General features: G+C 57.5%; 1 protein-coding gene across 1 annotated transcript; it reads right to left on the minus strand.

Moving 5' to 3' along the window:
* Positions 1-1,298: 1,298 nt before the first annotated feature.
* On the minus strand, positions 1,299-2,432 carry ACTRT2 (actin related protein T2). Its single transcript, XM_011370811.1, has one exon. The coding sequence runs from the start codon at positions 2,430-2,432 to the stop codon at positions 1,299-1,301; it is 1,134 nt and encodes a 377-aa protein (XP_011369113.1).
* Between the last annotated feature and the right edge of the window lie 12,533 nt (positions 2,433-14,965).

Genomic DNA, 14,965 nt, shown 5'->3' on the forward strand with positions numbered 1-14,965 from the left:
TCGAGTAACCCACCGGAAGGTGCGAAGAGAGAAACGGGAACGAGAAGCAGAGGAAACAAACAAACGATGAAATGTCGGACTTAAGACAGAACACGTCGCTTTCAGCGTCAACCGTCCGAATACACCGATTAAAAGACAGAGACGGGCACCGCGGATGAAAAATACGACTCTTCTGTCTTCTCGTACACCGTGTGCTCATCCCACATACGACGCAGGTGGTTTGGAAGGAAGAGGACGGGAAAACACACACTTCGCAAATGCTCGATGCGCACAGACACACGCCGGACTAGACAGATGGGCTTGTTTCGTTCGGGATGTATTTGGGGATTGTTCTTGAGACTCCGCCCTCCCTCTTCCCTGCCCCCTGCATTTCCGTTCCTTCCGTTCCTTCCCTCCTTCCCCGCCAACCCCTCTCTACCCTTCTGTGCTTTGCTCCATGAGTTACAACCCTAGAGAAACAAACATTCACTTATCTAAGAACACACGACGGCGTGCGGACATACGCGGGGAAGGGCCGTTTTCTTTACCAAAAAAAAAAGGGGGGGAGGTCATTTCAAAAGACTTCTCTGTGTTTCCACTTCTCTCCCAGTAACATCTGGGGGGCAATTCCACCAAATCAACGTAGAAAAATTCCCCTTCGCATAATGCATCCGACCGTTACTTCATTGACGGTCACTAACTCCGTCTCTGGTATTTTACCCCGAACACGGCCGTGAACATCTTTGATGGTAAAAGTAACAGGAAGGTCCCAGCAATCAAGGAGATCGCTGCCGATTCCAGGGGAGCTGTTGATTCTTACCCGCTTCCCTGGAGAAGCTGCAGCAGGCGGCGATGTCTCTCCGGCCCGCCCCCATCGGGCCGGGCCGAGGGCTCCGTCCTGCTCAGCTGGCCAGCAGAGTCCTGCGGGGTCGGGGTCCACCCAGCCGTGGCTTTGACCCTCAAAACAGGGCAGCGTTCCGGCTTGTCCCTGACCCTGCCTCCGATCCACCTCGAACACGTTTAAAGGCAGACTCCAGGGCCCTGCCCGCTGGAGCCCCGGGCACGAGGCCCCGGACCCTGCTTTTGGTCCAAACTTTCAGATGGACACAGCCTAAACTCATAACCAGGGCTTTCTTAGGGGGCGGAGGGGGATGGGGGACGGGACGCCTTAAAAGAGATTCACCGCCAAGGTCAAGGCCTCCGAGAACGAACAGAGCCGACGCGGCCAAGGACAGACTGCATCATTTTGTCTTTTTATTGTGCTTCCCCGGCACCGAGCGGCGAGCTCATGGCCCCCGGGGCTTCCGGGCACGGGGCCCTCAGAAGCATCTTCGCTGAACCACGGCCGTCCCAAACTCCTTGAAATCTGCAGCGGTGACCCACATCTGCTTGAAGCTGCTCAAGGAGGTAACGATGGAGGCACCGATCCACGTGGAGAACCAGCGGTCGGGGGGAGCCGTGATCTTGATGGGAGTCCCCTTGGAAGCCAGCTGCTCCAGCTCCCTCAGGAGCCGGTCGTCAAGGCCCTGGAACAGGGAGGTGCCCCCAGACAGCACGATCTCCCCGAAGAGCGTGTTCTGGATGTCGGCGTCGCACTTGGTGATGCTGTAGGAGACGGTCTTGGAGAGGCCCGGGCTGTGGATGCCCAGCAGCTCGGGCCTGAACAGGGCCTCGGGCGCCTGGAACAGCTGGTCGCCGATGCGGATCACGGTCCCGTCCGGCAGCTTGTAGTCCCTGAGCAGCAGCTCCGGCCTCCGGGAAAGCTCCTTCTCCGGCTCCAGGGCCACGTAGCACAGCTTCTCCTTGATGTCGTCCACCAGGGCCTTGTCCGGCGTGCACGGGAAAGCCCGCCCGCCGGCCAGCAGCAGCCGCGTGAGGTGCTCCGTGATGTCCCTCCCCGCCACGTAGAGCTTGGTGACCGCGTGGGGCAGGGAGTACCCCTCGAAGATGGGCACGGTGCAAGTGACCCCGTCCCCACTGTCCACCACCAGGCCCGTGACGCAGGCCGAGGCGTAGAGGGCCAGCACGGCCTGGTCCGACAGGTAGAAGGCGGGCACGTGGAAGCTCTCGAACATCACCTCGGCCATCTTCTCCCGGGCCTCCCTGGGGTTCAGGGAGGGCTCGGTCATGAGCACGGGCCGGTCGCTGGCCTTCACGCCCAGCTCCCACTCAAACAGGTGCTTCCAGAGCTTCTCCATGTCGTCCCACCGGACGATCAGGCCCCGCTCGATGGGGCTCTGCAGGTGCAAGACCTCGGACTTGTGCAGGGCGGCATCCCCCACGTAGTACGACTTCTGGTTGGCCCCCGCCGAAGGCCCCTTGAGTTTCGGGTGCCCCACCACGGAGCTGATGACGTGGCGAGGGCCGATCTCCCCGGACAGGCCTGCTTTGCAGAGGCCCGACCCGTTGTCAAAAATCACGGCCGGAGAATCTAACACGAGTGGGTTAAACATGCCTGCAGCATCCCTTTCCAGCGTCAGCAAAATGAAGACAGAACCCTCTCGGCCACTGTGACACGAGAGGTCCCTCTGGAAGTTTTCAGGGCACAAGATTCCACGGTCCTCGGGGGGTCTCCCGGGAGGGCTAGCAGACGGCGGATCCACGAGGGCCCTCCATCCTCACCCACAGATCTGCTCCTGCAGTGGCCCGGGCTGCTCGGGCCTCGCCCATGGTGACGGCCGCCTATGTAACAATCCAGCCAAGGATTGTGATGCTCCGCCTGCATCACGGCCTCTGGGGGGGCGAGGCTCGCAGCCCCCGACTCCCTGCCTGCTCAGACACCTAGGCAGGAGGCCAAGCCGTACCCGCGGGCGGCGTTACCAGAGGGCTGTGCTCCTGAGGCCAAGCCTTAGAAGCAAGTGAAGCAGCCCGGCTTGGGCCTACCCAGAGAACTAGTGTCTCTGGCCCACTGAGCTGTCATTCGTGGAGGCGACAAGAATGCACTTCCTTTGCTAAGGAGTGACCAGGCACAAGGCACGGGTCCAGGTTAGAGGGGCAATGCCCACAGCCCCATCACAGCAGACACGTAGAACATCTGTTTTGAATTCAGACTCCTCCAGGAAGCCCTCAGGGATTTCTCCTCCCTTACCCCGGAGCCCTGGTTCTCTGTCTCACTGAGTAGATAGAATAAGCGAAGACCTCTGGGCCCTGCCGGCTCTCTCCAGGAGTGCATGTCCCTGCCATGGCTCGAAGTCAGGGCCCCTCATTGCTCTCCGCAGCCCCGGGAGCTCTGTCTCAGAGCTGCACCTAGTAGTCGATGGGGTCGGGAACAAAGTGGCCCTGATTCGAGCTGGGACGTCTCTGTCCTACAGCCTGAGCTTCTGAGTCCAGCCTCCAGAGAACCCATGCCCACCAAACAAGTACTCACACTGGACTTTCAAGGAGGAAGCCAGGGGCAGGGTGGGCCGTGGCCAGGCCTGGGAACCAAGGCTCGCTGTCTTCTCGGGGAGGGTGGGCGTCTTGGTGAGCACGATGCTCATCTGATGCTGTTCCTCCCCCTAGTCCAGCTCCTTCCCCAGAGGATGTGGCCCTTCCAGGGCCCTTGCCGCCTCTGCCGGTGGCCCTCACTGCGTGCCCTGCCAACCCACCAGCAAAAAGTTCATAAGTGCTAGTCATGCAGTGTAGACTCGTGGTGTAGACATGCACTACAGATGTGAGGCTTCAGGGGCACCCACCGGGCTGAGCTCTGGGTGGGAGTCAGTAAAAACGTCGTGTGTTCAGACGTTTTCCCCAAGGACACCTCCAGACAGAAACGGAATAAAACGTGTGGCACACTCGGGACCCCCGTCAGCTCCACCATGAGGCTTCTGAGATCTGGGGTGCAACATTCGGGGGAGTGTGTGTCCCCGGCAAGCTGCTGTGGGAGCAGGGTGGCCAGCGGGACGCTGTGACTTGGGGTCCAGCCTGGGGACGCCACAGCTGGCCTGCGCGCTCGGTTCTCGGAGGGGGCTAAGATTTTCTCATTGTTGTGTGGCACTCGGGGATGAATCGGGAGGCACCTGCCCTCCAGCCTCTGGATTCTGGCCCCACAAGTGGCCCACGTGGGGGCCGAAGACTACACGTCAGTCTTGAATGCCGGGTCGGGCCCACAGGTGTGTTCCCGTGGCCCGGCGCTGGCCGGGGCATTTGGCATTCGCAGGAGGGACGGGGGGGAAGGACAAACACTTGGGCAGAGCTCAGACTGACCACTTGGGTGTGGGGCGGGCTGAGGCCTGTCGGCACCTCGTAGCTGAAACAACACACAATAACGGGGTCCCAGGGGGCAGCTGCCTGTGACCTTTGTGCAGGTCACACAGGCAGATCCCAGCTTCCCGCAGCTTCCCTGCCCCCAGGCCCGGCTTCCAAGTTCATTGGCCTCCAAGTTCGGTCTGGGGCTCTTCTACCTGTTGCCAAACCTATAACTTGGCCATTCGCTGTCCGTCTGTGACTCCTGCCAACCCCGGACATTACGGACCCTCCAGGACAGAGCTGCGAGATCCAGGCCAGCTATCAGGGCAGCGGCTTGGAGCGAAGCCCTTGAGCATTTCTAGGGCTCCTTTTCCTAAACGCCGTTACTCCCTGCTGAGCCTGGGAGACGGGCTGCCCTTTGTCCCCGATCTGGCACCCCAGCCTGCCCCCCAGCCCAGGACATTGGTGGCCACCGCGTGCAGCGCGCCCGGCACAGTGGCCCCGGGAAGGAGTCACCGCTTGCTCCTCTCCGCGTGGGACGCAGGGTCCCCAGCCAGGAGCTCACGCTCCCTGCTGCACGCTCAGGGACAGAAGGCGGGCAGCGGCCAGCTCCTCCATGGTCATCTTTGCTGGGTTTGTCATCGGAGCCAGCCCAGGCTCAGCGATGGCTTGTCCCCTCATTAAGCGTCTAATCCAGCTGACAGATTGTCCTCTGCATAGAGAAGAGCAGGAAGGGTCTGAGACCTCGCCACCAAGAGGTGGGGTATTCTCGGTGGGTGACATCACGTGGCCACTGAGAGGGCCCTGTGGGTTTATGAGCCCTGGCCTACGGGAGGCTATATGGGTTTCAAACACCGCCAGGCAGAAATCCCAGCCCTGGCTCTCAGGTGCCCAGGACCTGCTCCCCTCCCCCTCCCCAGGCCACTGTCCCCCCGGAAATGCCTCCGCCCCTGACCACCGGGTCCACGTCAACGCCCACAGCTGTCCTCACCACCTTGTCAGGCGCAACAGAAACACAGCGTGGCTGGGCATTCGCCGTGAAGGTTGTCTGCCAAGGACGCCCTCCGTGTCCGACTCCAGCCAGAAGCCACTGGTCGGCGGCGGCCCCGCCCCCACCCCGGGCGGCCATGCCTCGTAAATCGCTTGAGCGAGTTTATGGGCGAACTGGCTGTAACTCCATCTACCTCCGCAGGGCAAGGCTCGCCACCGCGATTATTCTGGGGCTGTCCGCTTCGTCCCCTACAGGAGGGCCGGCTCTAGCTTCTGCTCAGGCTGTCGCCAGTGGCGACCCTCTGCAGCCCGGCTAGGCCCTCGGAGGGGCCCAGACCTGGAGCTGGACAGCCGCTGGCAAGCCTGGGGATGCTGTCAGCATTTAGGCTTCGGAGCGGACCGCCCTGCTTCCCACTGCCCTGGTTCTACGTCACTGGGCCACCCAAGCCTGGGCTGGGGGCCGCCCTGTCTGTCCCTTTGTCCCTGGTTCCATCTGTCACTGGCGCCTAGACCCTCAGCCAATTAGTGACCAGCAGCCCGGGCTCATTAGTGCTGGCTGACATCTGGCGGCCAGATCCAGTGTCGGGCGGCAGCCTGAGTAAACAGGGTGCCTCCAAAGATGGCACCGTTCTTGCAAGAAAGAGAACACGTACATGTCCAAGGCAGCGGTACCAGTGCAGGGGCCGTGGCACGTGCGGAGGCCCCGCCACGTCTTCCCTTCCTCCTCTCCGCCCCGGGCGTCCCTGGAGGAGCCCAGAGCCCTGCGCACTCTTCCTGGTACCAGCCCTCTTAAATCTCTGAGATGGAACTTGTCCACCTGCCTGCCCACCAAGCCACCCCTCCACCATCCATCCACCCATCCACCCATCCATCCACCCATCCACCCATCCACCAACCCACCCATCCACCATCCATCCACCATCCACCACCCATCCACCCATCCACCCATCCACCCATCCACCATCCATCCGCCCATCCGCCCATCCACCATCCATCCACCATCCGCCCGCCCATCCAGCCTCCTGGTCAGTTATGTTCCCTCCTTTCCTCATCCCTCCCTTCCATCCACCTTTCCTCTCTTCATGGCTGAAGCAAGGACCGTCTCTTGCAGAGGGCCAACTCAAGTCAAACCCGAATTTTCGACCTAGAGGGTGGTTGGCACCCTCTTGTTGTTCAAGGATCAACTGTGTCATCTCCAGTCCTTCGGGAGGGAAGTCCAAGATGACAGTATCTGCAGAACTGCGCCCCCTCTGCAGGCGTTGGGGGGGACGGTGGCCCTGGCTCGTCTCCAGCTTCTGGTACTTCCCCGGCTTGTAGCAGTGCGACTCCAATTTTCGCCTAGCCTTCCCCTGTGTGTGTGTCCCCCTTTTATAAGGACACCGGTCACACTGGATGAGGGCCTAACCTAATGACCTCATCTAGATTAGATAATCTACAAAGACCCTGCCTCCAAATGAGGTCACATCCGTGGGTACTGGGGGTCAGGACTTCAACATAAGGATTTGGGGGATGCAGTTCGACCCACAATGCCGGGCCAGTGAGAGCTGACAGTGTTGGCGTGAGGGGGCGCAGCAGCCCCCCAGCCGTGCCTGCCTCACGCGGCACAGGAAGGGGCCATACTCATCACCTACCGCTGCGTAACACATCTGGAAATGACGGATACTTCCGATCTTACAGTTTCCATGGGTCTGGCATCTGGGCGTGGCTCCTGGGGTGCCAACAGCTCGGGTCTCCCAGGAGGTTACTGTCGAGTTGTCGACAGGGCTGCAGCCTCATCCGAAGGCTCCACGGGGAGGTGAGGACTCTGCTGCTTCCCGCCTCGCCCACACGGTTGTTGGCAGGCCTTGGTCCTTTGCCCTGTGGGGTCCTTCCAGGCGGCCTCACGACATGGCAGCCGGCTTCCCTTAGGCTGAGCAATGAGAGAGGGACAGACAGAGACAGAGACAGAGACAGAGAGCATAAGCAGCCAAGATAGAAGCCACAGCCTTTTTATAACCTAACATCAGAAGCTGTGTTCTATCGGTCAGAAAGGACACAGCCCCGGCCACGCGACAGGGAGGGTCGTGCACACACAGGTGTATGCGCCCAGGTCGTCGAGTGCCTCCTGGGAAGCTGCCCACACAGGGCACTGACCAGAGTGACAGGCTTGGCCCAGCAGGGGTGCCGTGGGGGAAAAGCAGGCCGTGCCATCTGAGGAGGCTGGCCTCAGCAGCAGGGGTGCCGGGGGCGGCGGTCAGCAGGCGGGGGCTCCCTGGCTGGGCTGCTTCTGGCTCCCTGAGAGATTAGCTGGGGACTCTAGTGGCCTCGTTTATTTAGCCAGTCCTGCTGCCACTTCTTACGGCTTCAAAAATGTCATATCCTGATCTAAGACGTCCCAGACAAACTAGGGTTGTTCCCCCGCCCCCCGCATGGGCGAGCAGTCTCTGCCTCCCTCACTGCTGAGTTTCTGGGCTCCCGGTCACCCCATGGCAGGGACACCCCAGGCCCATGGCCAGTCCGGCAGAAGCACCCTTGCGGTGGCCCTCAAAAAAGAGGGTCTCCTGCCCCCTGCTGGCGCCTGGCGGAAGCGTCGCAAGACGTGGTGCCGGGGGTGGCTGGGGCCGGGAACAGCGAGGGCTTGTTAGTTTCGTGGCCAGGCCCGGACCCTGGAAGAGGAAACAAAAACAATGTTTGCTAAATAGGGAAGGAGTCGCCGGCCGCGGCGGGCAAAAGGTTTATTTTGAAGTGCACTGAAGTGAGCACCAGGAGGAGAGCCGCAGCGAGCGGACCGTGTCCGGGCCCGAGCACCCGCCCGCCGGACGCCGCCGCGCATCACCTGTGCGACACACACGGAAACACATCGGCAACGGTGACGTGGCCGCCGGCTTGCGCGGTTCCTGCCTCCCCGAGCCCCCATGCACTGCATCTGCGCCAGGACGTGTGTTCAGATCCTGGGCGAGTGACAGTGGATCTAGGACATCAGCGGACGGGAACGAGATGTCTAGAAACACACACTGCTGGCCTTACCAAGAGGCAGAGGGCGACGGGCCAGGGCGTCCCTGGGCGGGCCGGGCTGCGGCTCTGAGGTCTTGGTGGCGAGCACCAAGGTGGCCCGAGCGGAGAGTCCGGCCCCTCCAGCCCCACCCCCAGGGGTCCTGACGCGTGCAGCCCTGGGCCCCGGCCCCCATCCCATCCTGCGCCTCTCTGCTCAGCCCCCTCCGGGCTGACAGCCCCGTCGCTGCTCAGGGACCTGCCAGCCTGAGTTGGTGGATACGAAGGGCACCTGGCACAGAGCCGCTGCCCCAGGGGGTGACAAGGACTGAAGCCAGTGAATCCCGAAAGCGTGCTCTCTAAGGGGGCCCCTTCGGGCTGAGTAATAGCCGTGGCCAGACGTGGCCAGACGCCTGAGGCGCTCTGGCCCTACCTGCTCTGCACCCCGTCGCCCGCCCCCCGCCTTCTGGCCCGCACTGCTGCTGACGCTGGCCTCGCTCCAATTCCTCAGGGTCGGGGGGACTCGCCCCTGCAATTTGGAGAGATTTCCTCTGAATTTCCGGCCATTGGCACAAGGTTCGGGGGGGTCTTCCTAGATTGCCCAACACAGCCACGGCCACCTGTCACCAGGGCCACCGCGGTTCCTTAGAGGTAAACACTCAGTGCCTCGGACGCTCCTGTGGCTGCTGGCTGCCAGGCAGGGCGCGGGTCCCCCAGCAGTGTCGTCTGCAGCCTCATCTTCGAGGACTCACTCCCACATGTGTCCCTGCAGATCACGGTAGCCACGTCGCTGCCACCTCTGACCATGGGCATGCTGTCTCTCCCGCCCCGCCCCTGCCTGGACCACAGCCTTTGGGACAATGAGTGAATGAATGAATGACTGAGTGAGTGAGGACGCGCACGGCACTCTGGGCAGTGCCCAGCTCCCCACCTGGCCCCTGGGGGTGGCCGTCCTCAGAAATGACCTTTCCGTCCCGAAAGGGAAGCAGCTCCCACAGGATGGGGTTTGGGGACATTGTGACAAAGGCCGGCAATGCCATCGGGAAGGGAACTGCCCGGCTCTGTTACAAAAGAGCAAACGAGTCCCTTTCTCTAAGATGTCGACCTGCCAAACGACCCCGCCACCTGTCCTGTCCTTGGTCCACACGCGTCCCTGCCGGACTCCGAAGCCCGGATGTGAGGTGCAGACTTTTCCCACCACGCTAGGAGTCCTCGGCCAACTGCCCTCCACGTCACGACCCTCGCTCTCAGCTCAGAAAATCCTCTTGTACGAACAGACCAGCTCCTAGGAGCACCGGCTCCCCCAGACCCCTCCCGGGCACCCCGTCTGCCGCCTCTCAGCCCACGGAGCCAGACACCGCTGACCGGGGGCTGAGACACAGACGCATGCGTCTCGGTGTCCGGGGTCTGGAAGTCCAGGGTGCCGGCAGACGCGGTGCCCGGGGACGGCCCACATCCTGGTTCTCTCTGTGTCCCCACGTGGGGAGGGGACGAGAGGGCTCTCTGAAGCACATTCCATAAGGGACTCAGCCCCGTTTCCGAAGGCCCCTCTCATGACCTGATCACCCCTCAGGACCCCCCTCCTGACACCATGACAGCGGGCGTGGGGGTTCAAGCCAGGGATTCGGGGGACCCAGACATCAGTGCACAGCCCTGCCCTCCTGACACCCCCTCCTGGCGCCTGCCACAGTGGACACACAGTGTCTCCACTGAACTCTGGGTTCGTGAACCTCCCATGCCCTCCGCGTGCTGGGGGCAGGGCGGGGGGAAGCTCCTAGGAAATGCTGCGTCTGGGCTCAAATAATCGCTCCAGGACGTCCATGCTGCTGTGCAGGGAAAGCAGCCCTTGTTTGGACGGCTGGAGGCTCTGGGACCACAGGACACTCGCGTGGTCCTGGATGCCGGCAGCGCCCCCGACCGCTCACTCACATCACACTGAAGACCGCCCGTGAAGGCCACTCGGGCCGGAGGGTGCAGTGAAGACCCCTGTACCCAGGCCGACACCCTTACGTCCGCGTGTCCCATCGCGACTGGACGTTTCCTGCTTCTACGTGTTGATAGCTGTTGGTAGATGTGTGTGCGTGCGCGTGTGTGTGTGTGTGTGTGCGCGTGTGCACGCATGTGTGCCAGTGTGAGTGTCAAAATATAGAGAGAGCTTCTTTTCCCCGGAATATTCCAATCAAAATAAACTGAGAATACTCCTGTTTTAAAAAATCGTTTAGGAATGCCAGGTAACATAAGATGTCAGACCTGAGCCTGCAGAAGAGTAATGGAAATTTCCAGGGGCCCAAAAATGCATAACGTGACCCAAAGTAATGATCAAGGCGAGCTAATGTAATGCAGTGGCTGCTCCCAGATGCTGGCCTTGCCATAAAGGGACACGGACATGTCCGGGGCAGGGCACGAGGCCTTCAGACGCTGGGGGACCAGCCCTGGAATGGGGACCTCTGCATAAAGCCCGGGGGCCTGCTACATCCTCAGCCAAAGCAGCAGCCATGAAACAGACCCGCTGGCCAGCACACGGGTATTGCAAGGAGGCCCGTCCGTCTTCCCCGGACTGAGATGGAGACCGTGAGTTCCTCCGGAAGTGGAGCATCTCCAGACGGGGTGAGGACCTCTGACCCCCGTCCACCGTGGAAGCAGAGGGAGCCCCCGCCCAATCGGTCAAAATCGACACTCTCAGAACTCTGAGAATCCACGCAAGGCCTCCGACATTTTGTTCAACGATGTGGTTGGATCTGGGCAGGACTGTAGAGCTTTGTGTCACTTTCAATGCCCTAAGCCCGCCCCCCTCACCCCGGCAGCAACGTGGCCCCGAAACCAACAGCGTGTCCACCATGAGAGCTAAGAAAATAAACAGCTTAACAGCCGCCGGAGGGGGGCGTTCCGACGGGCTCCCGGAAATCTAGAGAGGCACGCACATGTGCCAGGATGTGCACGTGCCCGGGGAAACCCGAGGAGGCCCTGTCCCCTCACCCCGATACTGCACGAGGGCAAGTTGACGGCCGAGACGGAGCGTCGACGTCCCCTTCAGCGAGGCCCGAGGGGCTTAGTGGCTCGGGTGATTTACGGAGCGTTCTGTCCACACGTTAACTCACCTCTGAGAGACCCAAGGAGAGACTTCCATGGGCACACGTGGCAGAGTGCAGACTCTGTAGAAGTAGTTCGGGAAGGTCACCGAACAAACAAATAACAGCAACAACGAGAAAAACGTCCAGAGGGGATCCGATGTTCGCTGTTGCCGCGCTACATTTTCTAAACACTCATCTGTTTTTCAACAAAAAGATTATGAGACATGCAAACAGAATAGTGTGGCTCACACTGGACAAAAATCCATCAATAAAAATGGCACCTGAGGAGGTCCAGGCGTTGGACTTACTAGACAAAGACTTAAGTCAGCTATTCTAAATCTGCCCGACGAACCGAAGGAGCCCGTGTCTGAAGGACTGAAGGGTGAGAATGGCGTCTCCACACGTAGAGAACAGCAATAAAGGGAAAGAAATTATAAAACCAATAGAAATTCTGAAGTTGAAAAGTCCAATAACTAAAATGAAAAAAGAAAAAAAAAATCACCAGACGGGCTCGCCCGAAGATGGCAGCTGGCAGAAGAATCGGGGAAGTCGACGCTAAGTAAATCGAGACAACCCATTCTGAGGACCAGAAAGAAAAAAAGAATTCAAAAAAAAAAAAAAATGAATAGAGCCTGAGAGATCTGTGGGACGCTATTAAGAATAGAAACGTACATATAAGGGGAGTCCCAGAATGAGAGGGAGAAAGGACGGAAAGAAATTTGAAGGAGTCATGGCCGAGAATTTCCCAAATTTGACTAAATCATTAATCTACATATCCAAGAAGCTCTATGAACTCCGAGTAGAATAAACTTGAAGGGATACACACCTGGACTCACTATAGTCAAACAGTCAAAATCCAAACACAAAAAGACAAAATCTAAACACAAAAAGCAGCAAAAAAAACCCCAGCTCATTAGGCAAAAAAGACCCTCGATTAGATTAATGGCTGACTTTCTACCAGAAACCTCACGGGTCCAAAGGCGGCGCAGTGGGATTTCATATTCAAAGCGCCGAAAGCAAAATGCAATTAGCCAAAAATCTGTATCAAGAAAAAACGATCTTGCAAAAAAGATCAAGAAATTACGACACTCTCAGATAAACGGAATGAAACGATTCATCGCCAGCAGACCTGGCCTGCAGGACATGCTGAAGGGAGATCTCTCGATTGAAATGAAAGCTCCCCAGACAGTGAGCCGAACCCACACAAATAAATAAAAAGCACCTGCAAAGGGAACTACAAGGACAGATATAAAGGACAGTACGGATGGGTCGTCTTTCTGTTTGTAACTCTTTTCTTATTCTGTATGATTTTTTAAAAATTGTATATAACAATACTTACAAAACTGCGTTAATGGGCACAAAATGTATAAAGGTGTAACTGATGTGACGATGTAGCACGAAGATGAGGAGGGCGATGGAGCCGTAGGGGAGAGCCGCTAGTTTGTGTATACTCCTGAAATTAAGTTCGGTGACAAAAATTCCCAGCGCGAGGTGTTTGCCAACTGGGAAGCAGCTTCTGGTGAAAAGGAAAACCCAGCGGATCTGAAACTCACGAGACGCAGCCAGCGCCGAGCTCAGCAACAGAGTTATAGCTGCAGACACCTACGTTAAAGGATAAAAAATAAATCAGTCACCTAACCTTCCATCTTAAGGCACTGGAAAAAGCAAAGAGGAGCGAATTACACCTAAAGCAAGCCGGGAGAAGGCGCGACGGTTAATTTTGCGTGTCGACTTGCCCGGGCCGCGGGGTGCCAGATATGTGGTGAACCACGATTCTGGGTGTATCTGCGGGGTGTTTCCGGTCGGGGCTGGCATCTGAATCAAGAGACGCGGTAAGGCAGGCTGCCCTCCTTAACTCGGTGGGCCTCCCCCAATCAGTCGATGGCCCCAACACCACGCAGAGGCTGGCCCCGCCCCCCGCAGGAAGAGGGCACGCCCCCTGCCCGGCCGCCGTCAAGCTGGGGCTTCCGTTTTCTCTTCCCTTCAGGCTTGAGCTGAAACATCGGCTCTTCCTGGGTCTTGAGCGCCTCAGCTTTGGGGCCGGAATTACACCTCAGCTCTTTTGGGTCCCTAGTTTCTAGGAAACATCTGAAAATGGACACACGCCAGTCCCTCACAAGCTCTTACAAAAAATATGGAAGAAGAGGGAGCGTTTCCCAGCTCATTCTACAAAGCCAGGGATGTCCCGAGGCCAAAGCCAGGACGAGACAATCCAAGAAGAGCACACTCGCCCGGACTCCGGGAGGGAGACTGCAGTCCCTTACTGCGGAGTGTTGACGTAAAAGCCACCACACACACGAGCAATATGAACCCACGACAGATCAGACACCGTTAGCAAATGGAATTTATGCCAGGAAAGTAAGGCTACTTCAACATATGAAAACCAATTAATCTAATAGGATGAAGGATGAAAACAACATGGCCATCTTAATAAATGCAGAAAGAGCGTTGGACACCACCCAACACCCTTTCATGGTTAAAATAAAAATAAAAATAAAAACAAACACTCAACAAACGAGGGTAGAAGGGAAGTTCCTCAATCTGGTAAAGGACATCTAAGAAAAATTCACGGCCGAAGAAATCGACGACATGAACACACTAGGGGCGGGTGGGCGGGGGGAGACATGTCTAAGGGACACAGAACCAGAAAGGACTCTCAATGACCAAAGCCGAGACTATCTGAATAACAAAAGAACAGAAATCGTATCAATGAGAACCCAGAGGGGAAACACCCACGAGTTCACAAACATGATCAGGTGGATAAAGAAATAAGAACGGGAGAACCAACGACGCTTTCCTACCGACGCATTTCAATTAGCAAATGTAAGATGGGTGGAGGGAAATTTGAAAATCACGTTAGAAAACCACAGATGATAAGGCTGTAGGTCCGATCTACCGATGGAAGCGAAAGTGAGGGGCTAAAAGTTTAAGGGGGACCTGGATATTCGCATGGCCTCAGAGTATCTCCCCTCAGATATTTATTAATTACAAGTGGGAGATAATAACTTTACGGGGTAAAAGCGGACAGAGACCCTCAAATGTGAGAGCGAGGTTGACATCAGCTGTGGTAGGAGGTGGTGACGTCACACGCCCTGAGGAGACCATCATGTGACGTTCTGCCCCCCAAATCCACAACCTCACCGCAATCACAAGGGGACCAAAGAAACCCAAGTTTAGGACATTCTTCAAAACACCTGGCCCGCCCTCTTCGGAAGTGTCGAGATCCACGAATGACGAGGAGAGACAAGCAGTGCACGGGCTGGAGGAAACCAGAAGCCGTGACAACTACACGCAACGTAGGACCCGAGCCTGGATCCCGGAACGGAAGCAGTTAGTGGGAAAACGGAAAATCCAAAGGAGTTCATCGTGTAGCTAAAACAAACAAACAAACAAACAAACAAATAAAAAAACACCACTAAGAAATATAGAAATTCTTTTACCATTAAAGATAATTCACAATATGGCCATGAAATAAATACACCATCAGAGTCAGAGCACTTTAGAAGGCAGCCTCCAAAATATTCAGTGAATATAAAGTTCCAATTCTAAACACACCGCTTCGGAAACTATAAACAAAGAAACACCCTCCCTCCAAATCATCTAATGAAGCTACAATCACCTCGAGAGTCGAGATCAGAAAAGGACGATAAAAAGGAACATTATTGGCTAAATTCATTTATGAATGTAGGTTTTTAAAAATCATAAATAAAACAGTCAAAAATTAAAGCCAGCAGTGTGAAACAGGCAAAACCCAAAAACCAGTGTCACGGCCATCAGAGGGATGCAGG

This window comes from Pteropus vampyrus, unplaced genomic scaffold, assembly GCF_000151845.1.
Source record: "Pteropus vampyrus isolate Shadow unplaced genomic scaffold, Pvam_2.0 Scaffold176, whole genome shotgun sequence".
Taxonomy (NCBI): Eukaryota; Metazoa; Chordata; class Mammalia; order Chiroptera; family Pteropodidae; genus Pteropus; species Pteropus vampyrus.